This window comes from Rhodamnia argentea, chromosome 7, assembly GCF_020921035.1.
Source record: "Rhodamnia argentea isolate NSW1041297 chromosome 7, ASM2092103v1, whole genome shotgun sequence".
Taxonomy (NCBI): domain Eukaryota; kingdom Viridiplantae; phylum Streptophyta; class Magnoliopsida; order Myrtales; family Myrtaceae; genus Rhodamnia; species Rhodamnia argentea.
In genome coordinates this window covers 1,316,550-1,342,833 of record NC_063156.1, presented here as the reverse complement: position 1 = coordinate 1,342,833, position 26,284 = coordinate 1,316,550, and the positions used below count along the sequence as shown (strand labels likewise).

Here is a 26,284-nt window from a genome sequence, read left to right as displayed (position 1 = left end):
ATTGCTGAGCACATGACACCCGCACAACATTTCCACTTGTGCGTACAATCTCGTTCGGCGACACTTGGTGAGGATGATGGGGTTTTCTTTCCCCACATTCCGATCATGATTTTTCTTAGGGATTTGGAAACAACTTTGCCAAATGGCATCTCACACACATGCACCATTCACTCACACTCGGCACCTTATTCCACATTGCGTACTCATGGCCGTCCCCAATTTCCCTTGGCTTGCCGCTTCCAATTTAATTAATTCCATGTCACATTGTTCTCCTTTATAAACCTAGGCACATAATATATGTATATACACACGTCTAGCCATCTACATGTGTGTGTGTGTATATATATTTTCCTGAAGACTTCATCTTACAACTTAAAGATCCAAATTTGAAAGCGGCAAGCTACCTCTTGAACAAGGGCAGCCGAGTCTATTAAAACCCAAGTGAACCAATATTTCTCATCATTATGTCTTAGGAGTATTGCAAAGTGATTATGCCATTTGTCCACTTTAATCCCTATGCAGCGACACCTCCACTTTCTTTTCACTCCTGGCGGCCACTTGTACATTCTTCCCTCACATTCTCACATTTCTTGCACTGTTTTCAACTCAGCAGATTTCACCCCTTAAGTGAAATCGTGACCCTCTATTCGTAAGATCCTTATGAGTCTTTGAAAAGTTTACATTCTTTGTTAAATGGCAGGTGTCACCAATTGTCAATACCACCGTTGGGCTGCCCCTTCTCTTCCCATTTTGAGTTGGCGAACACTCGTTGCCATTTTTTTTTTATTGCCGCTAATTTCTAGTCGAAGGTTTGTCGCATCACGTTCCTTTAGTGGCGAACCGATTCCTATGGTCTCAAAAGATTTCTCGCTTCCATATTCCCACTAGTCATCCACAGCTTATTAACCATACCGAGAATTGATGTTGCGGCTCGCATTTAGATAAATTTCTAGACTTAAGTTTACCACCGTTTGGTCGTGCCATTATGCGTGACATCTCACAGTCTCCGGATTGCCTATGTCCTGTACCATTTACTCCGGGTACGTTCCGCGATAAATCCAAAATGATTTTCACATCCGGTGGAGAACTCCTGACCTCTACATGAATCCCTGAATTTTTGCACAATGCTACTTATCGCCAAAGATTCCTCAGACTTTTCTAGGTCAAATTATGCCGAAATCTGACAATAATTGAGTACCTATTGGCAAGATAACTCTATTTCAATGAGCTGGTTCTCCAGGATGCTACAGATACTGTGCGAAGTATTGGTCAAAAATGTAGGAGTCGAAACTCCAATGATTCACTTCAATTGCGGGACGCTACTATACGACCCTACTCGACAGTAGCCATCTGAAGATGATGTGAAGTCTACCTTCTCCACCATCACCTCCTAAATAGAGAAAATATTTTTCTTCTCTTCATCCTAAGAAATGCCCCCAAATTTTACGTCCCAGAATTCAGACAAAACAGTTTAAGGACTTTACTTAGGTCCGCACTTGGCTCAAATCAAGGGCATGGGAAATTTCTGGAGAATAATAGATCATATGAGTAGGCTTATGCAGTGACCCGGTTCAAACCAAGTACAGAAAAAGCGACAAACAATCATCACTTTTGCCGATTCTTCAAGAACTCATAGGCACCAATGTGGGGATTTGGATATATAGTAACGTGTGATAGATTTAGAAACTAGAAAGCACAAAATCATGCCAACATATTTAATCTTGACCCTGCAACATTTGATTAATTTGAGATGCACTGGCAGCTGTATGGAATTGGTAGGGTTAGTGCATAAACATCCGTCGACGAAAACGAGATCTAAAAATTTGAGATGTCCTCGTGAAGTGCTTTCGGCACACTACCGGCTAAGAAGCTCATTTGATTTTCAATCTTATTGACACGAATTAGATCGTCTCCAACTCTGCATTTATTGGATTGTAGGTTTTTCTGTCTTAATTTCCAGAAATTTTGCAGTATTGGGACCCCTAGAATAAGATGCACTCTTTTCCCACATAGATCAATTTGGTGCTCTACATTGTTTGCCCGATCATAAGTTCCAATTTGTCTTTGTAAACCAAAATTAAATCGAAGGCTGTCACCCACTTACTTAATAACGCTATAAAGAACCTTTTTTTCCTTAAAGAGTCTTATATCTTGACTTTTGCTCCTTTCTACCTTCTTTTTTTTTGGTAGAGCTCCTTTCTACCTTCTTCCTCGACAAAAAAAGGAAAGAAAATGACGAGTGTACGCAGCTTGCTCCTTGACAATACCAAGAAGGAAAACAATCGAAGAGGAAAAATCATTGTCTAGCAATACATCGATTGTGGATTATGGTTTTACCCTGACCCAACCAAAAACCACAGAAAAGATTCGAGCCATAAGGTGGACAATTGCATGCACCCCTGAAGATTAATTAGTCCATCCTTACTAACATTTTACGAGTCAAATGATAAGATACATAAGCTACCGGAAGTTGTAGCTCATGCTCATCACAAATCGTAGAGTTCTATTTCGATTGTTTCGGAATCATATCGAAACCCACCATGGTCCGTATTGTCGATGTCACTAGTTATGACCACGGAATACTTCCTCGAAAATCGCACGGAACATTAGAGCACACTGGTTCAAAGAGTGAAAGAGGCCTTGTTCAAGATATATTTCTGGACAATTTTCGCCCACATTATAGTTTAGGATTCCGGGTTATTACTACCTCTTTTTAATTGATAAATCACCTGAACTAGGGATGATTGTAAGCCGAGAAAACGACGCCCCAATATCTCCATAACTAAAATTTAGGACACAATAATAGATGAAAAGGGATGCGAGATACTAATGATCGAGAGGTCAAGTGTTTCTCCTCTATTGTCCTTTATATCACTAGTCAAATAAGTTGGAAGAGAGACTTGTGCACTATTTTATAAAGTTTTCAGCCACACTCTGTCAGATACAAGTCAGACCCATATTAGAACTACTCACGGTAAATTGCAAGTTCAATTAACGTAGCCACGTAGAAAAACTCCTTCAACGATGTCTCCATTCAGTTTTGCTAGTTAAGTTTTTCAATTTCATGTGCAAGGAAAAGGAATGATGTGACTAGCTCACTTTTTGCCTTATATTCCTTGCTTGCCTCTAACGTTTTTTAGAAGATCGACCGACCGACCGGCCGACCTCAAGTTGGAGGCTGCGCACGTCTCTAGCCCGAAGAGAAAGCTGGGGTAATTCCCATATAATCTCCCCACACCTCGTCCCTCACCTCCCCCAACCTTCGGAGTTCCCTCTCCCTAAGCTTGATTCCCCATGGCTCAGGTCATTCCAACTTCATATTTCCTTATGAACTGCATCTTGAAACGTTGAATAGCACTCAACTGTTTTTTAAAAAACTTCATCTTTCCCGCTGTTCTGAATTTCGAATTGCTGCAGAAGGTGATACTGAAGGTGTTGGCCATGGCGGACGACAAGACGAAGCAAAAGGCCATCGAAGCCGCCGCTGATATCATCGGTACTCATACCCTTAATCCATCGAATACCATGTAAAATGAGTAGCTAATAACATTACAGTTTCATCGTTTTAACGATTTATGCGGCTGATGGGTGTTTCCAATTATGCTTTGCGAGAGAAGGGGTGGACTCGATAGCGGCGGATTTGGCGGACCAGAGGCTGACGGTGATAGGGCAGATGGACATGGTGGCGGTGGTGAAGAAGCTGAAGAGGGTGGGGAAGGTGGACATCATATCGGTAGGACCAGCGGTGGAGGAGAAGAAGGAAGAGAAGAAGGAGGAGAAGAAAGAGGACAAGAAGGAGGAGAAGAAGGAGGCGGCCCAAGTGGAGAAGAAAGAAGAACAAAAAGTTGTGGAGAACAAATGAGAATGTGACATGAGTGATCCTCATTGGTCAATCCCCTATCGCTAGATTTTACTTTTCTCTCTTTTGTTCTTGTCTTAATGATGCTCATGCGAGATGAGAATCTCCTGTCACAACTTAAACGAAATTTAGATGAACGGCATGTATTAACTTAAGGACGGTGGCCGGGATGGTTTGAGCCCGGTTCCTTTCACGAGAGGTCCTGGGTTCGAAACTCGTAGGCGTCGGTAATTTAAGCGGGGGGTCGTGGCGGTGGGATGCTGCGCTAGCCACCCCCGAGGACTAGTCGTGCTTCACCGCTGGTTTGAGCCATAGCTCGTCGGCCGCGCGGACACCTCGGTTATCAAAAAAAAAAAAAAAAAAAAACTTAAGGTACCGAATAACCATACTTCTATTATTGTTATTATTCTTTATTTGTTTCTGAATGACTTGAAAATAATTTGATAAAAATAGTAGCATGTGTCACCTGAAATTCTAAGCATAAAGGTATTTTTCGAATCATTTATTATTCGCGAAAGAAACGCACCTTTAAACTGTGTTTGACAGATTTTCTTCTGGAAAATTCCAAACATCTTACTCCAATTTTATCGGTTTATCACTTCGCATATCTGCATTTCCAAAGTTTCTAAATTCGCATGCCGGACTAACCTAATCGAGTACATCTCCCCTTTCGATAAACAAAACTCGAAAGCCAAGATGCCAAATAAGATGAGGGAAGTGGTCAAACTGTGTTTGGAAAGAAGGAGGAGGAGCAATATGGCCGAAAAATCAAATTCGAAAGCTCGCGAACTCAGATATTTAAAAATTAGGAGTCATATAGTAATATCTGCGACATTTATCGAAAATGGCCTCTACTTTAGGATAACATTTTCTTTTTAATTTTCGGAATTCACATTTTATATTTTATTTTAATTGAAGTGCTTGAAACCTCTTCCAAATATTTGAAATATGGCTTATGTCTTGATATTTAAATAATTTACAGCTGTTGAAGGGAAATTCACAAATAAAAATTCAACCCAAAAAAAAAAAAAAAATTCACAACTAAAAGTATGAAGTAAACTAAGAATCGCCCGAGCAATCCGTTGAGCTACTCGGTTGACTCATGGCTGCAACTCGGTGAAAACTCGCGCTCGCCTTCCCCGTATATAAAGCCCCCACCTCAGAAGCGCCAAATTCAAAATTTCCTTTCCTCAGAAACATCCGTTAAACCACCACCTCCTCCTCTCCAAAACCTGAGAACAAAGATGCGAACTCGCTTCCTCAACATCGACTACTTCAGCGTCGAACCTCCTCCGTCTTCTCCGACCCAAACCCTAACCTTCTTGAACCTTCCAGTTCCTCTCCTTCCTTCGACTCTCCCTCTCGCCTCTGAGCGGGACCTTCCCGGCTTCGACTCTCTCTCAGCGATCGACGTCTCCCTGCAACTCGACAGGCTTGATATCGAATCCGCTCTGTCGAAGTTCCTAAGTGACGTTATTCCTCAGTTCATCGACGTCGGAGGAGGCGAGGGTTGTGGAAATGGTAGCGTTGAGGTATATGCAATCTCGGCCGTGTTTTGTGTTTTGTGCTTGGTCTAATCGGTGATCGCTCGTGATGCTTCGGCAGTGTTGGTTAGTTTTGTGAGAGTGAAACTGGAAATGTGAAGCGATCTGATCTATTTGGAGTTTGAGTTGATGTGTGATTGGTTGAGAAAAAGCCTGGAGATCGAGCACTCCATCTTAATCTGTTGATTTCAGTTCGAATTTGGAGCGATTCTCGCCCTCTTGTCAGGGTTAGCTCTGAACTTATGTATCCATGAAGACAGTTCAGTGTCCATGAGGCATAGTAGTTTGACTTGTCGGTTTCAAATTGACACTTCATTTGTCTATCTGTCGGTTTTGGTATTCCCTTGCTCAGCGTTTGGTCAGAAAATGAAAATTATGAGATTATGATAAGCAAGGAAAAGCTTAGTAGCTCTGACACCTTTCATTATATCTACTTTTGGCCTGCAAATTAGCAGTGTTATTGGTAGTCAGTATTGGCTAGTTAAGTTCCATCAAGCGGATTGTTCATGCTTACTTGCAGAAAGAAGGAGAGCTAAGCCCCGGAGTGAAGGAAAGTTTGGACTGCTGTTCAACTCTTAAGACTGCAGCTACGGAAGATCAACTTCCAAAAGTATGAACCGATGCCTGAGGAAAATTTTTTACTTTAATCTTTTCAAAACTCTAGAAAAGCTTGTCTTTGTGTTCCTGATGTTATGTTGCTGCAACCATCAGATTAACCGTGAAAACTTCATCAACGGAAAGGGCACACAAGGCATTGCAGTGTTCCAGCTTGAGACACCAGAGCTGGTTAATTGCTTGGTATGCTGAATATCATTAGAAAATTACAGTGAATATACCCGAAGTATGATGCCACAGTCCTATTTTTGTTCATTGTAATCCCCAGGAGAATTCTTACTTACTTGAGGAAGAGGCAGTAGGCATCTTCTCTGAAGTTCTTGAAATTGAAAACAGTGAGGTAAATTCCGGGCTTAACTTAATTCCTAAGATCCTTCCATTTTATTTTTCCTCCAGAACTTTGGTGCATTCAAGCTGAACTTCGTTCTTCAAACTGCAAGCATTAGTTTTGACTGGAAGATAATTTAAGAAAACTGGAAAAAAAGTGGTGGGTCTGATTCATCAGCCACAACACCAGAACCGCTGGTTGCTTGCTATTGTTTCACCCAGTGGTTTTGAGATCTCAACAAGATTCTGGTCCAAGACCGTAAGGAATTTAGTGGTTTGCTAGCAAATGGATCTTGATAATGAGTTTTCTCTCAAAATAGATACTTATCACTATATTTTTACTGACAGGATGCACCCAAGCTGGGCTTTTTAGCGAACTATACTTTGGAGGCTCAAGAAGCAGTTACTAGTTTTGGAGACACAAGCATACAATATCTCATAGAGCCAAAGGCTGTCTTTTGGGAAGGTGATGCTAATGTTGCGAGCCCATCGGACTTCCCATGTACCAAATTTCCTCTTTTAGAAGAGGAGGAGATTAGTTTGGAAGTTATGACAAGCACCACTATGAAATATGAGCTTGTAAAGCTTCTTGACAAAGTTGAACCAGTAAATCTAAGTCAAAATGATGATTTTTCATTTGACACCAAAGAAATATTGAACTTGCTCGAGAAGGACCTTTCTGAATTTCCGTCACACCGTTGTCTGTTTAAGGAGTGCCTTGAATGGGATTCAGTAATAGGGGCCAGTTTTCTGGAAATGGATTTTGTGAGCATTGTGGACAGACCTTATCTACGAGGCAGCTCACCTTGTCAAGGACCATCAGACAGAAGTTATTTTTCGTCAATTAGCCCAGTTGTCCTTGAGGACTTTCAGATACTTGACATGGGGACAGCTCTATTTTGTGAGGTCTTCAGCTTACAAGAAGTCCATGAACCTGACTTCTGCAATGAAATGCTGCAGGAAAAGGTGAAGTTCAAGAACTTTGAGGAATTGGTAATCAGTCGGGAACTGGCTCTTGCAGATGAGATGTTCAAATCACTGCCCGTGCCAGTTCTTCCTGACTCTGTATTAGGAACATTGTATGCAATTGTTGCAGCAGCTCTGATTGATATGAAGCCACAGCCTCCATTGGCATCCGATGGGATCTATTTAAATTGGCATCTATTGGAGGAGGAAAGCTGCAGCTCTGCGATCTATTCCTTTTATCACAACATGCTAGCGGAGCTGAACAGGAGTTTTGACTTCGATTTAAATACCAGCAATTATGGGAAAGTCATTCTTGACTTCATCCTTCTCGATCACACTCCTAGCAGGCCTAAATTCGAAGAAGGCAGTGGGCCGTTGGACATGCTTTCTGACGGGGTCTCTTTGCTGAGGGAGGGTCTGACTGAGGCTGCTTCCAGGACGTCTACTGCTACTGAATACCAAAAGCCAGCAAGTCAAACACTGGTTTCTGAGTATGATTCTAAGAGGGCTTCATCATTTTTCAAATCTATGTCACCATTTCATGACCTGGAGTTCTTCCTGAATCCTTCGAAAGATAGAGCCGAAGAAAATAGTGTACCTCCAGGAAAGATTCCTGGGGAAATGAACAATACACATGCAGTCAAGATTCCTGGTGATCTTGCTTGCAAGGTTTCAACTAGTAGCCCAGGGGAAGGAAATGCATCTTGTGAGCCACCTGTTGCAGGATCGGGCCATATCGAGCTAGGGCTTGTTTCTTTTCCTGAATCGGTCATTATTGTGAACACACAAAATTCAAGTGAAGTAATGTTGGTGTCCAGAAGAAGTACATATCAAAAGATTTTGGCTATGGAGAAAGAAGGAATTCAAGTAATTGAGCGTGATACAACCCTGCCTGTTGATATTATAATCAGTGCTGCAGTTTGCCTGGTGTGGTATACTCGCAATAACATTGGGAGAAAATCATCTGGTTTCAATGAAGCATCTTCAGTGTTACCATGTTATATTGAGAATATCGCAGCAAATATTCTTACGAACTTGAGCTTCGCTTTTGGGGCCTGCATTCTGGTAAATATCATTCATTATTTCCTTGTCATTAGACTTTTCTCAACCAGTTGAAAAGGAAGAATTATTTCCTCGAGGGACAAAAGTTCTCATTTCTGTATTTTTCTGGATAATTAAAGCAGGAAAAAATCTAGCAGTTGCAAAGAAACAAGTGCAGTGATTACATTTATTCTTTAGCAACTACTGCTGTTTGAGCTCCATCTCATGCTTTTATGTGAGATTTTCTGTAAGTCATGTTGAAGATGAACTTAAATTGTTTCTGCATGCAAGCGGACAGTGTGATGATTATTTGCTACTATATACCATGCACTGTGCATATTGTTTTGAAGGCAATAGAGAAGCATAAAGCAACTGTAAATTGGTTACTCTCAATGCATTGGGCTCCTCCCTTTTCATACTATTAGTGTTCTTTTGTTATGTTCGCTGAGCCAAGTTGGCAGAAGCATGCAACTTATATCATTCCTTACAAGAGGAAGTTAGTGGAGGCCTGTGATTTTATGCTTTTCTCGTTATCTTATGCTTGATTATCTCTACCAGATATTTGAGGGAGAATCCGGCTTCCTTGCTTCAGTAATGGAATCATCGGATGGACTTTATGCTGCGGCAGCTAGTCTGGGAATTGGTTTACAACTCTTTTGCTCCTTTTCACCTGAGTTGACTGATGAGATCATATTGAAATCCATTGCTCAGGAAACTAGGATTATTAGGGGTCTTTATACTAAACTTCCTGAATCAGAGACACTTGCAGAATCTTTCCTGACTAATTTTCCTTCTGTTAATCCATTGTCAGCTCATGCAATACTGTCTACTGAAGGAAGGCTCAGCGATTTTTTTGAGTCATCTCATGAATGCAGAATCTCCGTGGTCAAAAAATATCAAGTTCCTGATGAAAGCGTTTCTCTATTTAGCGCTTTATGCCAGTTTGGGGAACGTGAGGATTCTCGGTCTATAATGACAGACTGCTCTTCTTCAGTGTCGTCAGGCCCTGACTCTAAACACTGCCATAGTAAGCTGGATTCTGGAGGGAAAACATGTGAGTACAAGAAACACCCTGACAAAGGTGATGTACCTGTGGAAGACCTGCTGCATTTTCAGCCTTCAGAACTATGTAACAACAGTTCCTCAAAACTTCCTGGGTTTATGAATCTATATGATTTGTCCACATTCAAAGATCAGGAGATACCCAACAAGTTCAAAGAGTCCAAGTTTAAAGAGTCCAATTCATGTCTTGATCATTTCGTGGGTAAAAAAAAAGGGATGGATGAGTCAATTACCACGTGTCCTTCCAGAGTTGGCAATCAATTCGATTCTTGGATCACGAAAGGTGTGTTCTCCTCTGATGTGACTGAACACCAAACCCTGGCGTCGGATGATGATTTCCTTCATTGGTACGCAGGAGCACACACAACGGACACTTTTGATTGGGCAGATACCAAGAACTCTGATATTGTTCATAAGGAAACTAAAGGTGAATCTATGAACCTCACCAATCCATCAATTGCCAATCCTTTGGAATTTTCATTTTCATTGCCAGGTCTGGAAAACGATGCCAAAGGTGGATCCAATCATGCAAGTAGATTTTCCTTCGATCGACACAATTATCCGACTATCCCAACAGTTGCTGAGAGCGATTCTACTTCACTCATTCATAGTCCTGGGAATCCTCAAAAACAAAGTTTACAGGAAGAAACTGATTGCTTTTTATCTACGGAGCTAGTAAATGACAAAATGCCTACCGACGATTGGGAGAAACTCTGTAAGGGGTTTTCGCATAGGAGATCCATGGAGAACTTACAAGGTATGCCAGTACAGGCAAACAGGGGAAGGTATAACGGAACACCACTTAGAAATGCCATTCACATGCCCCACTTGCAAAAAGGTTCACCCTGGACAATTGAATTTCTGAACAGAATCCGGGAAAAGAGCAAGTTGTGGCAGCAACCCCTTCCATCCAGTGCATCTCCTTGTTTTAGCAATACACGGACTAAATCAAATACGACAAAGAGAAGAAGTCCATCGATTCTTGAATTTTTTAAGTATCAAGGAGGTAGCACTGTTAGAAAAACACCTGAAGAGAAGAGGCAGAAGAGATCCGCACAATCATTTGGTTCATTCAGGAATGGAAAAGTGTCAGCTTCTCTCGTCCCTTCATGGACTCCTGTCGATAAAAGAGCACGGCGGGTTTGTCTGGATTCCCTTATAGATATTTCCTGTGCTTTCTACCAAAATTTCAATTGAATAGTTCATTTTTGTGCAGAAACTTTCCTTTGTGACGAATGAATCTGAGAGCCAGACTAAGCTGGTTTGGGGTGATAAAGCCAGAGAAATTCACAACCACTGAACAATGAGCTTCTTGAGCTGATTATAGGATAGAGAATTAGAATGGGTAATCTCTCTCTCAACAAGATAGCCTCACTTTTTGCAAAGACGGCAAGGTAACTGGATTCCTCGGATCATATCTGATTATTACATAACTTTTCACAGAACTGAAGAACCAAGAAGAATTTATGGGATTTCCCAGGGGATTTTCATCAAGAAATTATGCAGTTATAGGTGAGTTCCCATTTGCATTCATTTCCTCTATCACGTCAGACTAGGCTTATGGCCAAAAAATGTCGGACCAGGCTGGCAACTTCAGCTGCACGGATCGAATCTTATTAGTCGAGCAAATTTATTTGGCATTTTGATTAGAACTCTCTAGAGTAATTAAAGTAGTCACTGATGTATAGTTCTTATATTCTTATTCAGTCGCTAATTCTGACAATCAAGTAGCAGCACTCTGACTTGAAGGGCTTATTTCTAAAATTCAGAGATGGTTTTAGAAAATCCCCTCAGGGAAACCATGGTTCTCCATATATATATATATATATATGGAATTTTGGTCTACAACGACGTGGTTTACTGCAAATGTAGATAAAAACTTCATGACACAAATGTCGATACAGCAAGTCTTTGGATGTAATGGTTGATGCATATCTAAGTTTCTGCATTGTTTGTGCATGCCCATCTGCTAGTCAATTGTCATTTTGGACAAAAAAAAACTGAATTGTAGAATCACTCAGAAAGAAAGAGTGAGGACCTGAAGACACCGACGAATCTCTCTGAGTTTCCATCTTCAATGTCAATCTTCATGTCCTGACTGAAAAAATTATCTACTTCTTTGACTGCAGAACCATCTTTTTGGTTCATTTATTCTATTTAACTAGCCTTTAAGCATGTGTTACGCTCGTTGCTCGTGAACTAATTTATATATATGAAGTCAATCATATGACATCGATGGCACTTTCTCAATCTTTTTAAACTTTGCTCTTTAAATCAGTCTCAAGTCTTTTGCTTGAGATCTACACGACATTCAACACCACTTCATTTGACTTTTTGAATATCCCATTCTAACTAAAAAACACCAACACTTTATAAACATTGGCAATACACAGCTAGAAAATTCACCGTCATTTGCACCAATAAATAACACGAGCATGGTGGACATAAAAGTGAACCATTGTTGAACTGTTTTCTCAAAATTTGATTGAATAAGCCAGTAAGTTTGCAGAAGTAAAATGTTATCCCTCATTTTACTTGGGTTTCTAATCGACCCGTAATAGATTAATGGCAACTACTAATTGAAGTAAATTGCATGTTTAATTGATTAAATTAGATCCCAAAGTTGCCATTGTTGCTTGGGAGAGTCTGCGCAAAGTGTTTACTTAGTAATCCATAAGCTTTCCATTGGTGGTCCATCTCTGGGAAGGTGGCAATAGACAGGAAGAAATGTTGGTGGAGTCTAAACCTTTTTTAACAGTCGATTGTGCTTTAGCCCAATTGTTAGGAATATTTTTTTCAAGCTCGTTGCTCTTTTGTGTGGACAGGGGTAGATCAAATGGAACTGCAAACCGTTTGATTATGGAATGATCATTCTTAGTGGAAGTTCATTGCTCGGTTAATGAATTGTATGGATAGAATCGTAAGTCATTAAAAACAGCAGACCGTGCTTTATCCTGACTGTTATGCTTATTGTGGAAGTTTGTTGGTTGTATACGTAGATGTATAGCATTTGATCATTTATGTGGATGAATGCGGCCGGAGTCATAATTCATTAAGAACGTTAAAAACAGTGGATCGAGCTTTATCCTTATCATCACTTTTGTTGTGGAACTTTGTCACTTGGATACGTGGGTCTACACCATTTTCTCATCTACGCAGACTTATGCGGATGGAATTATAATTCGTTAATAACGGTTGCGGTACTTTATCCTGACCGTCATGCTTTCTATAGAAGTTGCACGGACATGTAGATTACATCATTTGATTGTATCATGTTAGGTCATTTGGACATCATTAGGTTGCATTTTGTTTGGCAATTAACCAAATTTGCGAGCGCTAGACGTGCCCCTGCACCTGTGCAACATATTCTCCTCCCTCATGCATGTTTGTGCCTGTATTTTGGCATCGGAAGAGGGGCAGAGAACCAGAGAAGAGCACTTGGAGATGATTCAAATGTCTAAAAAAGCTCGGAGTGGTTCAGTAGGCATGTCTTTGTATGTCAATTCCCTAAAAACTGAAGGGATTAGAAAAAGGCAGGTTGATGAAGGTGGCATTTATAAGAAAGTCGCAGAGGATCCTAGCCAAGCAGCATTTGTAAATAGTACAAGACATGGCACTAGAAATACATCTGGATCTCTAAAGGGCCGACTGGAGGATAGGAGAAGGGTTTCGGCGTGATAAATGAGTTCAAGAAAATTTGGGATCTATCTCAGACAGAAACACGAAAGATGTTGATACTTTAAGCAAAGAAGTGTTTAAGAAGCTTGATGAGAGGAGTAGTCAGAAAGAACTTGCAAATGAGCTAAATTGTTCACAAGAAAAGGTTAAGGAGAAGTACGGCAATAGAGTAGATTGACATGTAGTTTATGGACATAGACAACGGAGGAGCAGAATGGAAGCATTGAGACAGTACCATTTCGGAGAAAGAAAGTCTTCTTTTAGGTGGTTGTTCAAATGGCCTTCTGATATCCATAATTAGTAGTTAATCTTGGGATTCGGCTGGTAATAATGGTCGGATAAAGATTCTTAATTTGGGCCAAGGTCAGAGATCTCCGAAAACTAATCTCATCGTTATAGGTAACTTTCTGATCAGCTAATGTTCTTTGCTAGGATCAGCTCAGTAGTTACTTCTCTGGCAAAGATGCCCTATGCTCCTCAATAAAGCTGTCTTACTGATACATGGATTATAAAAGTCGGCCAAATCTGTATGATTTGCCTCAAACTTTTCTTTACGTTTACATAAGATCTTCATTATGAACATGAATGTTTTTTCTTTTCTTAGCTCTCTCCATATCATGCCACTGCCTTGTGCACTTATTGTTTGCATTAGCATGAATGGGATGACTTATGAAATTTCAGCATTTTTGCTGAGTCTCTGCTCCTAATTTCATGAAGTTTTGGAGTTCTCGGCGATGGAAAATTGATACCTCCATATTTCATGTTTTATATTGAGTAGCCTCGACATGACTAGTGATACATAAAAGCGCGTGCAATTCAATATATAAACAATCTTTTTATCAGCCATCCCACAAATGCCAATGCAAACATTAAAAGCACAAGGCAGTGGCGCGATCTGCAGGGGGCTAAGAAAAGTATGAACATTCACGCTCTTGATGAAGAAGATCCTGTACATCTGACCAAAAAAAAAAAAAACAAAAGGTAAAGAAAAGTTTCAACCAGATCATACAGATTTGGTCAACTTTGTACTCCATGTGTCGTTGAGACAACTTTAACGTGGAGAATCAGACATCTTCGCCCGGAAAGTAACTACTGAGCTAATCCTAGTACAGAAAATCGGTTCTTCCCAACTATAGTCAGTCGCCTAAAATGCTGAGATTAGTCTTCTGAAGATCTATGACCTTGGCAAAAAATTTAGAATCTTCATACACCCGTTACAACCAGCGAAATCCACATGTCAACTACTAAATTTGAATATCATACGGCTATTTGAACAATCCTGAAAAGAAGACAGACTTGGTCTTGAAGGAGTACCATAACTCTTGTATGACACAAACTTGAGTGCCATAAGCTTTTTTTTTTTCGATTACTTAAGTATCCTATAACTTTTCAATTGATCACCACAAGTGTTATGCCACGTCGAATCTTTGGCACTTGAGTAAACATTTTTATAAAGTTACAACACTCAAATGATCGATTGAAAGTTACAATACTCAAACGAACGTTTTTAAGAAGTTATGGTACTCAAGTGGTTGACAAAAAGAATGTTATAGCACTATTTTTTATAGCTTTTGAGTGAGCACCCTACCAAAGTTATGTTACTTGTGGTATCCTTATCTCCTAAACAATACAATTAGATAGATACACATTAGTAATCCTACAAACATCCTATATTATGCTCCCTTAATGCATTTATATACGCAAGGGGAACATGTAAATCGCCAAACAAAATACACCCAAATGATGTGCAAATGCCAAAACCTGATACGATCAGATGATTCAAATCCAGAATACACACAACGAACTTCTATAAAAAGCATGACGGTTAGGATAACGCATGCCAGTCATTATTAACGAATTATAGTTCCATCTACAGATGCCTACATAGATGAGAAAAATGACATAAATCCACGTATTTGCGACAAATTTCTAAAACAAGAATAACAGTAAGGATAAAGCATGATCCATCATCTTTAATGAAGCGGATTTAATCAGCATACATCCACATAAACGATCAAATGATACACATCCACGTCGGACTTCAACAATAAGCATAACGTTCGGTATAAAGCATGATCCGCTGTTTTTAGTGAACTAAGATTGCATCCATAACATCTATGTAAACGAGCAACGAAAATCCATAATAAGCATGACGTTGAGACAAAACACGATCCATAATCATACGGTTTGCAGTTCCCATTTCATCTGTATACGTTAACTTCATAAACATTCATGACAATTGGGCTAAAACACAATCAACGTTAAGAAAGAATTACAATTAGTTCAACTGACGCACAAAGCCAGAATCCTCATACGATGAAAGCGTATCTGTAGGGAATTACGATCTGTCTCTTCAATCAATTCTGGGACTAATCTGATCTGCCCACCAGTTGCACTATCCCACAGAATATGCAAGAAAAGAAAAGAAGAAAGGTGACCCCCTAACCTACAACTACATTCAACAACTTTTCTATGTAATTTGTACAGGACGGCTTTTTAAGTCATTCTGTTTTGTGAATAAATCATCTTCAGTTACCTACATAAGTTTTCTATCCAAAACAAACCATGTTCATGTTCCAATGATTAGATATTTTCTATCCAAAACTATTAACCCATTATGAAACATGAAATTATACCAACTGTGGGAACATAGACGCGGACCTTTTTCATATGGAAATATCAAAAGCAACCTCAAGCAATTGAAATGAAAGCACAAGCAAAATAAGAAAAAAAAGTGGATCACTTGCTTCTCATTTGGGATAGTGCTTTTACCTTCTTTAGTCCGGCAAGCATGGCTGCACCAATCTCTTTGTTATCACCGACCACTTGTTTGATCTCATCTTTGAGTTGATCTTGCCACTTGGGATGCTTGGCCAAAAGCAGCAACATCCACGTCAGAGCCAATGCCATCGTTCATAAATATTTTAGGCTATGTGAGCAATTTTGTAATTTGTGCCATATAGGGTTTCGCTATATATATTTCGGGCGAAATAGGTCTCAAAAGAGAAAGAAGGTGTGAGAAAGAGTGGCTGTACACTTTTTTATGTTATTAGTGAAACGGATCTCATCTTCCCGTGGACGTAGGTAAGCGGAACATTCCCCTGTTGAACCACGTAAATTCTTGTATTGTACAAATTTTCATTACTTTCTTGCATCGTTGATAGGATCGAATTTAGATATTCGACAGAGTTATCCAAGTGATAAGCCGATGGATACCATATATTCATGACACGAACTCGAGTTACTATGTCTATGTTGTCATAGGATATATATGTTTAACGTGAAATGTATGCGAGTGGGACAGGGCTGGCGATAAAGTTGGCGTACATGTGAAAATCGAGCACTACAGGCTACCACGAGAGTTTTTTTTTTTTGGTCATAAGCTACCACGAGAGTTCACCTAGGAGCTTTTAGATAATTGTATATACTCACTCTCTATTGTTTCTTAAATTTGAAAGACTTGCGGGCACGTTAATATGATGCAGATGATACGTACGGATTGTTAATGTCTGTGAAATTACCAAGTGAGCGGTCCGAGCACCCTATTCGGGGTTGAGAAAATAAAACGCTAATGCGACCGATCATTAATATTCTCATATGGCTAAAGTAAGTAAATGACTATGTTATCCATACTTCCAAAATTTAAAAGAGGAAAACGTAAGGGCATGTGGGTCACCGGGGCAACTGAATTGTTGGCCTTTTGAGCTACAGTCAAACCTACTCTACCACCATATCTCAAGTTCTCAACTGTTCACTCATCTCTCTCTCTCATCTTCAATAATTCGGTGAACTCAGAGCTCTGAAAAAGGTAAGGTCCTCAAGATAATGGCAGAGGATGAGCCCAAGAAGGTGGAACCCGAGTCCGCTCAACCTCAGGGTCCCCCACCCGAATCCGAACCCGCACCCGCTGAAGAGGAGAAGTCAGTCGTACCTCCTCCACCTCTTCCTCTTCCTGAAGAAAAAGCAGAGGATACCAAAGCTCTTGCTGTTGCGGAAAGCAAGTTTTCATGTTTCTTCTCATTCTTTGCGTATCTATTCATATGTTTGGTGTAAAATTTACTAATTTTCGCCATCTCACCTTGAAATTCACAGCTTTACTTGAACGCTTGAGCTAGCCTAGCACAGCTTAGTTGATGGTTTAATTAGTATCAGGACACTGGAGCAGAGGATGTGCACAGATTTTTTTTCTGTTGCTGAACTGGGTTTTTGAATCTTTTTTGTGGGCAGAGCCTATTGAGACAGCAGTGGAGAAAAGTAATGAAGGTTCTGTTAATCGAGGTAAGTTTGATGTTCAAGTGTCAATGTTCTTTAACTTTCTCTCTTATACTCTCTGTGTGTTTATGATTTCGCTAAGACGTTTCCCTGATGGACTTTTACTTCACTGATTCTATGCTTATTGATCAGATGTTGTGCTTGCCAGAGTTGAGACAGAGAAGAAGACATCTTTGATTAGAGCATGGGAAGAAAATGAGAAAACAAAGGCAGAAAACAAGTAAGAGATGCTATTTGGTGTACTGTTCCTGTTGTTATACCATAAACTAGCTGTAAATTGTGGTATTTTGGATCAAATATGATTGTTCCTTGCCATTAGTACGATCAAAAGAGCTAGAAATTGCATGCTAAAGTGCCGCTTCAATCACGAAACAGAGCTCAGAAGAAGCTCTCTGCAATTGGATCATGGGAGAACAGCAGGAAAGCTTCCATTGAGGCTGACCTAAAAAAGCTTGAGGTAATCCTCCATTTTAATTGTCATTTATCTCATTTATTTCGATTGTATTTCCATAAGTCTCAAAAGTGCTACATTCTTGTATTAGTCATGCTGCTTAACGCTCCCCACTCGCAGTTCTGGTACATCTCAAATTCATCATTTAGAGAACCTTGTAGTATAGTTTTTTTCGTCTTAGTTACTTTATAGCTGTATTAGACTTGTGAATACTTCCCTCCCATTTCTTCAAGTCGTACTTCTTTTGCACATCGGTTATCCTTTTGTGTGCCATAGAGTTTTTCTAGTCAATTTACTTCAAAGAAGTAATATGTTATACTCATAAATAAGGAACTGTGTGTGCAACAAACAGCCGTGCTTCTGATTGAGTCTAGATTACAGATGAGTTGCTAGCTCAAGATATGTGATATGCTAGTAACAAGAGAAGCGGGCGCTATGATGCACTGCAGTTTGTAATGAAACCTCATTAGTTGCTTGCAAGCAGGAAAAACTGGAAAAAAAGAAAGCAGAATATGCAGAGACAATGAAGAACAAGATTGCTTCGATCCACAAGCTCGCTGAAGAAAAGAGGGCGATTGTGGAAGCCAAGAGAGGGGAAGATATCTGCAAGGCCGAGGAGATGGCTGCTAAGTACCGCGCAACAGGATTTGTTCCGAAGAAGCTCCTCATCTGCTTTGGAGGCTGAACTATCCATCCTGGGGGAATGAAAATCTTCCAAAATCTACGTGTTCCAGCTTGGTTTGTGTCCATCTCCTTGTCGTAGCCATTGCTCTTTGAAGTTTTTTCTGTTCATATCTATAGTTCTCGAGGGAATGTATGGCTTTCTAATGGAACATGTAAAGAAATCGTGTATAGCAGTTATGCATAGCTCATCTGAAGATACTTGTGGTGGTATCAAGTTTGTATAGGTCATGTGACATGTAAGAGCGTTTGCCATAGTGTATGACTTCGATGAATGGTTCAAAATATCCATAGCAGCGTGTTCTGATGTGTGCAAGAATCCATTTTTCCTATAATTTTTCAGGTACTATTTGCAGATTGATTCGGAATAGTTAACCAGCTTGAGGTCCTAATCGATCACGCTCAAGCAAAATAATCAATGGCTGTTTTTTCTGCCACTCTTATCGGTATCTTCTTCATTCAACTTCCTCTCTTACCTTCTGTGAACTTTATCAAGAGATTAAAGGAAAATCATGTTCGAGGAAATAAATATTCTGTTGGTGGTTGAAACCTTTTTGTCTCAAAAGTATTGAGGCCCTTTTTCAAAAGATGGCTTTATCTTCCCCCACCGGCTAGTGTTTCTTTAGAATGCCCAAAAGGCATAACTTAGTGTCCAAGCTTTTCTTTTCTCATTCCCTTCTCTTTTGTGTCTTATAAAAAGAGCTTTCCTTTCATTTCTCTATACAATCACCACAGAACTTGTGATCTGAGCTAATAAAAATTTGTGTTGAGGGATGGTTAAGCTAACAATTGTGGGAAGGGTGAAGGATGGCTTGCCTCTTGCACAAGGCCATCGGTACGTCACCGACGACCACGGCTACTTTGGGTTTTACAAGCAACAAGCCGAGCTTGTACTCGAAGAAATCGCAAGAGGAGCCTTGAAGTCTGCCAAGATGACCATTCACGTCAATCACCATTGCTTCCAGTATTTCTTTTCCTTCTTTCATCAATAGCAACGTTTTTATTCATAACTTCGATGAGATGCTTCTGAATTTCACCTATGAAAATAGAGCGGTTCTTTGTGATATTAATAATTTTTTTCAATATATTGAAGCAATTAATTACCGACTAGAAGAATCTTTAAAACAAGTAGAGAATAATAGGGTCATTTGTTTTTTTCATTCGAGGGGACATTTGTGTGATTGATTTTCATTACATTTCTTCATATGTTAGCTACTTGGTGGAGGATGGTGTGTGCTTTATTGTGTTATGCGAATCTTCATATCCAAGAAAGCTTGCTTTCCATTATCTGCAAGATTTGCACACGGAGTTTGACAAGTTTGACAAAAGAATCCTAGACAAAATTACCAGACCATACAGCTTTGTGAAATTCGGTAAATCTTTAGAAGTTTTTACATATTCACGTTAAAAGTTATCAGCTCCCAAATTTCTTTCTATCTTTGTAAATTTTTTCTCCTTAAGAGACGAGGCGCGAAAGAATGGTCGATTGGTGCTACTATGAGTCGATCTTGCGCTGCATCTAGAGGGTGATATTATAAGATGAAACGGGTCTTTATAACCGGGACATATCCTTTCATAGAGCTTTATTGTTGGGTCACAGATGGTGTGATAGGGAACATTAGGAAGCGATACATCGATACGAGGACCCAAGCCAATCTGTCAAAGCTTAATGCGCACCGTAAAAAGGATGTCGACATAGTTACAATGCATGTTTCAGAGATTGCCAGAATAAGAGCGAGAAGTCTAGGTGAAGGTTCTCTCTTTTTTCGAATCTGATTTTGCTTTATTGCCCGAACATAGAACCACGAAAATGGAAATAACCGGATTGACATGTTGCCTCATGTCCAGAAATCCTGGAAAGTAGGATCGCGATGAATGCGCCCGTTTCGCCTATTTGGGGTTCCTCGCGCATGGAGGTAAGGGAACCGCTGAACTGTAAAGTCCTTCAATCTATTTAGACAAGTTTGGATCGCGGGTTATACGTGAGTATCCTTCAAGCTTTGGATAGATTGAACAGCTACATGATCTGGTCATGAGTTCACGAGGATTTGCAACTGTATAACTTGTGCAGATTATCTTTCCTGGCCCTCTTTGATCTGGCATGGTCTTCAGTTAACAATGGTATGATGAACTTGTTTTGCCGCAGGCGATAGTGATGACATGGACGCCTATCGCCCTCATCGTCTCTGTTGCCACCATTGTAATATGGGCAAGTGTGAACCTCACCGAGAGCTTCGTTGTTTGAAGCTTACGAATCTCCGACGATGCAATCAAGTAGTTCAGCTCGTGATGCCAGATAAGTCAGCCGCGGGTGATGATTAGTAGTAATGATCCCATGGAGAAGAATGAAAGATGATGGGCCACTCCTTAATTGCTGACCTTTGAGTTTGCTTGATTCTCACTCGACACTGTGTTATCATAATGGGTCACAAATGTTAGGCCTGTGATATACTTAGACACATATGCACGTTGTAAACAGATGTATTCATACATGCAAAATTCCTCATCGAAGGGGTTAGAATGAAATGTTGGGAACATCTTGACTACTTTTGAATAAATGTAGCATTTTCCTAGTAACTAGGGCCAATTCCTTAACAACAACAAAAACCCAACTTTAGGTACAATCCACTTCTGTTTGTAACTTTCTTTTTTTGTAAGAAAAAAAAATACTCGATTTTCATTCAAATCCCAAATCTATTCACGCATCCAAAAATCGCCGCTAGTTACTTCCAAAATATAAAAATTAGAGCCAGTTGGAGGTTTATTATCAAAATCCGTGCCTTCATTAATACTCACACCTTGGTATAAAACAACGATAGCCTCCTGATGTCTCAAAATAGATGCTGGCCGAAGAAAAGAGCAGAGATTGCTGCAAGTTAAGGGCTGAGCTTGGCAAGTTTAATGGGCTTTGGAGTAGCTCAACCTTTTGGTCAAAGTAAACAAGTTCCAATGATTTTTGGGCCTGCATCATCTACTTTCAGCTTTCTAGCTTTCGGCCATAAATCTCTAATACCAAACATTTAAATGACAGCAATTTTGTAGTCTCATATGGGGGATGCTTTTCAGAAACGATATAATTTCAATTGTAGATCTACATATCATTATTGCGTCTTTTGTATAAAACACTTATTGATAGAGAGATCGTGTGATCAGAAATAACTAACGGTGTTGTCAGAGTATCAGGCTAGCAGCTTTCGTCTCAGAACAATCATGCTCCATACTCTTTTTCAACTTCACATGGAGTCAGACTTTTCTTAGCCCTTTTGTTTTCCCCTCTGCGAAATAATGGTCATTCACGTGAACTCGGGAGTTTCTGTCACAGAAGATCATTCAAAGAAATCAATAATGGAAGTAGAACGTCTATCAAGAAGAGAGTCAAAGAATCAAACGTGAGCAAGTTTTCCCATCTACAAAACAACTGCAAAACCCGTGCTTCGATAGGTGACGACGTAAGATATACATTATCGGTGGATTCAACGGAAGTAGGTGGCGGGGTATGGTGTGTGTGAATCTCTGTTTAATTACAGATTTCTACGGCTAGCGAGGTTGGTGAATGATTCCTCCCTAGTCCCTTCCATGGTGGGTAGATACAAAAGTCAAGCCAGAACTTCGTTGCTGCTGTTCCACGCCATTATTCTTTTATCATCTTCTTGGGTTTACTGTGTTGATTAATGAAAAATGAATCACGTGTGTGGAAATTAGCAGCAGAACAAGCTCAGTCAACAGAAAAAAGAAACATATTGACCCAGAGAGTCTCTGCACGCCCAGAGACATACTCTACGTGACAGGACATGTTGGTAAGCAGATGAAGACGATTATATTCACAATCGAACTAGTCGGAATCACAAGTTTTTTCTTTTTTTCTTTTTAAGAAAGCAAATGCACTGATCAGAGTAGTATAACAGATTCGTCGGGGTGACGGGGGATGAGCGATCAACATATTCCGATTAGCAAACTTGCAACGGGGTCGACAAGTTGAGAGGTGTCGCGTTGGACTAGCCGTCCCATGCTCGCGAATGAAACGAGACGCCCTTGCCACTAAGAACGTGCAGGAGGGCAAACGTACGTCGATAGCGTTTAAGAGGATCGGAGTGCGTGCGATGTGTAATTCCTTAAAAAAGACAAATAAACTGTAAACGATAAGAAAAGTTGGCAAATAAAAAAAACAATGAACGTCGGTGACTAACTCAAATGTAATAGTTGGTAACCCAATACTAAATAGTAATTTAAGTTGAGAAGAGCTAGTGAATCACGCTAACTTAAGTTGTAATATATACCTAAGAAGAGTTATAAAAGTTAAAGGGGTTGCTCAAGACAAATAAAATCTAATAACTCTATAGAAAAAATTGGTTGATTATTTAAAAAAAAAAATCAAACATTGGTAAGTAACTAAAATAAAACTCCGGTAGACCAAAGCTAGCTGTGACTTGATTTGCATAAAAGTTGGTTATAGTTATTCTTATTTAGGTTGGTAATTTTATTTAATAATCAGTAAACTCAAATCGTTAGTAACTTATGCAAATAATAAATAGATAAGTAAGCATAAAAATTTGATGGTTTGCAAACAATAAATAGAATTGGCACTTTCAGTAAAATATAAGTAAGTTGCCAACAAGTTAATTAACCAAAAAGGTTAGCGATCACTCTTGAAAAGTCGAAAGCTTTGATTTTTTTTTTTTAGTCAGAAAAAATGCTTTGATTAGTAAGTGTAAAAAAGAAGTCAAAATGCATGCATGAGCCAAAAAATTGTGAAAATTCTTGAATGCGTTCTTAAGGTTCACATTACTTGTGTTAATTAGTGCAACAAGGAAGTCTCACATCGGATAATAAATATGACATATGTAGCATTAATCTTTATCTAGTTAAATCCTAAATGCTTAAGGGTGCGTTTGTTTGGGGGAGAATGCCATGAAAAAGGAAAATGAATTCCGGAAAATTATTTTTCGAGAAAACGATTTATTTTCCTTTATTTGGTGATATGTAACTGAAAACGTTTCCGGTATTTGGGTCTCATTTGGAAAATAATTTCAATCTCATAACTTTATACAGTCCAATGAGGCTACTATAAAATATTTACTCATGGATGGAGCAAGCTCTTCTATTCTGGTTCATGGTTTCTCTTGGCTATATGGTTCATCCGGGGGAGAGATCGAGCTTAGGTCAAAAACACAAATTTCGAATTCTTAAATGTTTTTTATTATTTCTATTATTTTATATTCTTTTTCCTTTTCTTTAATTCTTCCTTCGCCCGTCTTTGGACCTTAGTCCGTGACTGGTGGAGGAAGAAGTAAAAAGAAAAAAAGAACTAAAAATTTAAAATTTAAAAATTTGTGTTGAGAATTTTCGAAAACTATTTTTCACCTCTTGGGACTTAGCAATTCACTTTCCTAATTTTATATGTAGATTTTTCATTGACTGGAAATTTTTTTTCTATTGACTAAGTCATTTTCGGTGAGGCAAATGAGTGAAAGTCCGAAAAATCAATTCCTGGATAGCACTCTCACCCAAACAAAGGCACTCTGAGAATTTAATAAGATTGGGACTCATTTTATATGTTCAGGAAAGTTCAAACTTGATCTCTCTCTTGAATTTTTGAAATAAGCAAGTTAAAAAGGGAGTTTGTTAACCGACATCTGACTTTTCGTAGTCTACAGCATAAGAAGCTTCATTTTTTTTAACTGCCCTGGTTTACTAAAACGATTTCAGATGAAAGTCTTCTCTTCTAACTTGCAGCCTTGCAGGAGGTGCTTTACTTACCGACGCCAATTTCATTTACTAACGTGATTTCCTCATCCTTTTGGCACTTTTCTAGGGTTTTTGCCATGCACTCTCTTCTAATTTTCCTCCCTTTTTGGGGATATGTCATGCACTTTTATTGACCAAAAAACACAAGAAGAAACAAAGGTATGACTACGTACATGCAATTTGTTGTCCCTCTCCCCCCTCCTCCCCCCACCTCATGTGTACATCATCACATTTACATCACTGCCCATGTTGAACTGACTACAAATATCATCCCCATAGAAATAATCCAAGTAATACCCACCTCCCGAAACCTGATCCATCTCCAACTTCAACTGTGAACTGTACATGTCGTTCAGGCTTGCACCGCCAGACCCATTACTTAGCTCGTTACCGACATATTCACCGCCATAAGAATTTCCAAAATCACTTGTACACAAATCGTGCACAAGAGGGTCCTGAAGATTTGAGCGGTCAACGAAAGCGTTGCCATAGTTCGGGATGTTGTTCCCTTGATCATCTTGATTCAGCCACTCGGCGAAGAAAACCTTGGGCAAGAAGCTGCGTGGACCGTCTCTCAGAAAGTCAAATGACGTCTTTTCCTTTTGTTCCTGTGATGGTGCATGAATTGATGGGTTTTGGTTTGTGCGGTTTTGATCTGGAGAAGGCGAAGATTCCGCATTGTCCGAATTGGTACATAGACTTTGGGCATGATGGTGGGCTTCTGATGATGACGATGATTCAGTCTTATTTGCCACCTTCTTCTTTAGATAAGAATGCCAGTGATTCTTTATCTCATTATCTGTCCTTCCTGGCAAATGCTTTGCTATTTGAGACCACCTAATCCACAGAAAAACAAACATATCCCTTAATCACTATTCACTCACTCCTTCCAACAAGAAAGAAGAACTTGCTAAAAGCTAGATTAATATCTTGATTCTGATATTTAAGCCCTCATCAACTGTTTAGGTCATTAAACTGTTGCGCTTACTTGTTGCCTATCAAGCGATGAAGGGACAAAATGATCTCCTCTTCTTCCACAGTGAACATGCCTCTCTTTAGGCCAGGCCTCAAGTAATTGATCCACCTCAATCTGCAGCTCTTGCCATTCCTCTGCAGGCCTGCACATTCAAATGCACAATCAGGAACCATGTAGATACAGATTGCATGCATAGGTCAACCCCAGAAAGAACGATTAAAATGGAAAAACCATCTAGTTGATCTAGTCGTTGAAAACTAAAAACGCTTTTTTCCTTGAACAATGCATACTCCGTATAGCCAACTAGCTATGACTAGTGGATGGCTTTCCAAATCTTTTATAAGGCAATGCAACAACGTTACAAGCTTTGTTGAACATGGCCAGTCATACATTGGACACCGGAATTTCATGTTCATACAATTTATGATAAAGAAGAATACCATGAAAACGTACCGGTGTTAATGGGGACAGAGCTCCAGCAACCATGGCCATGTTTGAGGACATAGTTCCTGAGCCTCTGGTCTTCTTCAGGCGACCACAAGCCCTTCCTGTGCTTGAGTTTTGGCCTGTCTGATGACTTCAATGCCATAGCGTTATGCTCTCAGAAAGAAAGTTTTGAGAGTCAATGAGACTTAATTTTGAGAGAGAGAGAGAGAGAGAGAGATGAGTTTTTACAGTGTTTCTATGGAATCGGAGGGACGGTGCGTGCAGAGTCCGAACATAAGGGCAAGTGGTATTTAAAGCAGAGGGAGTTGTTGCAAGTTTCTCTTATTAAAATGGAAGCGCTCATACAATAATAAGCTTGTCTTCTTTATGTTTGGAAATTAAAATATATTGCATCCCAACATCCACCGTTTATCAAAATGTCAATGTTTCAACATCAAATTGTCAATGTTACCTCTCAACTTTTTGGACCTTGGTGATCATGGCCATGACTGAGGTTTTACTCACACTTTTGTCTTCTGTGTATATGGAAACTCGTGTTTCATTGTTTAATAATATGTGGATTTATACTTATAAGGATTGCTCGAAGAACTTTAAGCAACTCAAATAAGGTTAATTTACAG

The 26,284-nt window shown here is 39.6% G+C and overlaps 5 protein-coding genes and 1 long non-coding RNA gene across 12 annotated transcripts; 4 read left to right on the top strand and 2 right to left on the bottom strand.

The window, feature by feature from the left end:
* Positions 1-3,230: 3,230 nt before the first annotated feature.
* Positions 3,231-4,012, top strand: LOC115743589 (heavy metal-associated isoprenylated plant protein 39-like). The gene is made up of 3 exons (XM_030678434.2): positions 3,231-3,303; positions 3,418-3,496; positions 3,618-4,012. Exons 1-3 carry the CDS (start codon positions 3,295-3,297, stop codon positions 3,860-3,862), a joined length of 333 nt encoding a protein of 110 aa, XP_030534294.1. The 5' UTR covers positions 3,231-3,294; the 3' UTR covers positions 3,863-4,012.
* On the bottom strand, positions 3,936-4,271 carry LOC125315941. The gene is made up of 2 exons (XR_007199265.1): positions 4,227-4,271; positions 3,936-4,009 (listed from the first exon to the last, which is right to left on the bottom strand). It is a non-coding gene; the product is annotated as an uncharacterized LOC125315941 (long non-coding RNA).
* Positions 4,272-4,991: 720 nt separating this feature from the next.
* Positions 4,992-13,672, top strand: LOC115743033 (protein SHORTAGE IN CHIASMATA 1). 6 transcript variants are annotated; one of them, XR_007199365.1, is made up of 9 exons: positions 4,992-5,391; positions 5,924-6,013; positions 6,115-6,201; positions 6,287-6,358; positions 6,694-8,376; positions 8,911-10,554; positions 10,631-10,759; positions 10,858-10,926; positions 12,240-12,701. XR_007199365.1 is itself a non-coding variant. In XM_048282994.1 (8 exons), the coding sequence occupies exons 1-7, from the start codon at positions 5,104-5,106 to the stop codon at positions 10,712-10,714; spliced, it is 3,948 nt and encodes a 1,315-aa protein (XP_048138951.1). In that variant the 5' UTR covers positions 4,992-5,103; the 3' UTR covers positions 10,715-10,759; positions 10,858-10,979. The 6 variants fall into 6 exon arrangements, 2 of the variants coding, with proteins under 2 accessions (XP_048138951.1, XP_030533484.1); XR_004015633.2 differs by lacking the exon at positions 12,240-12,701 and adding an exon at positions 10,989-11,192 and having other exon boundaries at positions 10,858-10,923; XR_004015631.2 differs by lacking the exon at positions 12,240-12,701 and adding an exon at positions 12,713-13,672 and having other exon boundaries at positions 10,631-10,926.
* Positions 13,673-16,798: 3,126 nt separating this feature from the next.
* LOC115743072 (remorin 1.4) lies at positions 16,799-18,812 on the top strand. Its single transcript, XM_030677670.2, has 5 exons — positions 16,799-17,089; positions 17,320-17,370; positions 17,497-17,584; positions 17,740-17,821; positions 18,300-18,812. Exons 1-5 carry the CDS (start codon positions 16,918-16,920, stop codon positions 18,498-18,500), a joined length of 594 nt encoding a protein of 197 aa, XP_030533530.1. The 5' UTR covers positions 16,799-16,917; the 3' UTR covers positions 18,501-18,812.
* Positions 18,813-19,005: 193 nt separating this feature from the next.
* Positions 19,006-20,985, top strand: LOC115743059 (25.3 kDa vesicle transport protein). Of its 2 annotated transcripts, none has more exons than XM_030677660.2 (5): positions 19,006-19,460; positions 19,709-19,869; positions 20,097-20,243; positions 20,345-20,412; positions 20,643-20,985. In XM_030677660.2, exons 1-5 carry the CDS (start codon positions 19,270-19,272, stop codon positions 20,739-20,741), a joined length of 666 nt encoding a protein of 221 aa, XP_030533520.1. In that variant the 5' UTR covers positions 19,006-19,269; the 3' UTR covers positions 20,742-20,985. The 2 variants fall into 2 exon arrangements, with proteins under 2 accessions (XP_030533520.1, XP_030533512.1); XM_030677652.2 differs by having other exon boundaries at positions 20,097-20,249.
* A 3,468-nt stretch (positions 20,986-24,453) lies between these two features.
* Positions 24,454-25,875, bottom strand: LOC115743989 (transcription factor LAF1-like). The gene is made up of 3 exons (XM_030679052.1): positions 25,671-25,875; positions 25,230-25,359; positions 24,454-25,078 (listed from the first exon to the last, which is right to left on the bottom strand). The coding sequence occupies exons 1-3, from the start codon at positions 25,804-25,806 to the stop codon at positions 24,454-24,456; spliced, it is 891 nt and encodes a 296-aa protein (XP_030534912.1). The 5' UTR covers positions 25,807-25,875.
* Between the last annotated feature and the right edge of the window lie 409 nt (positions 25,876-26,284).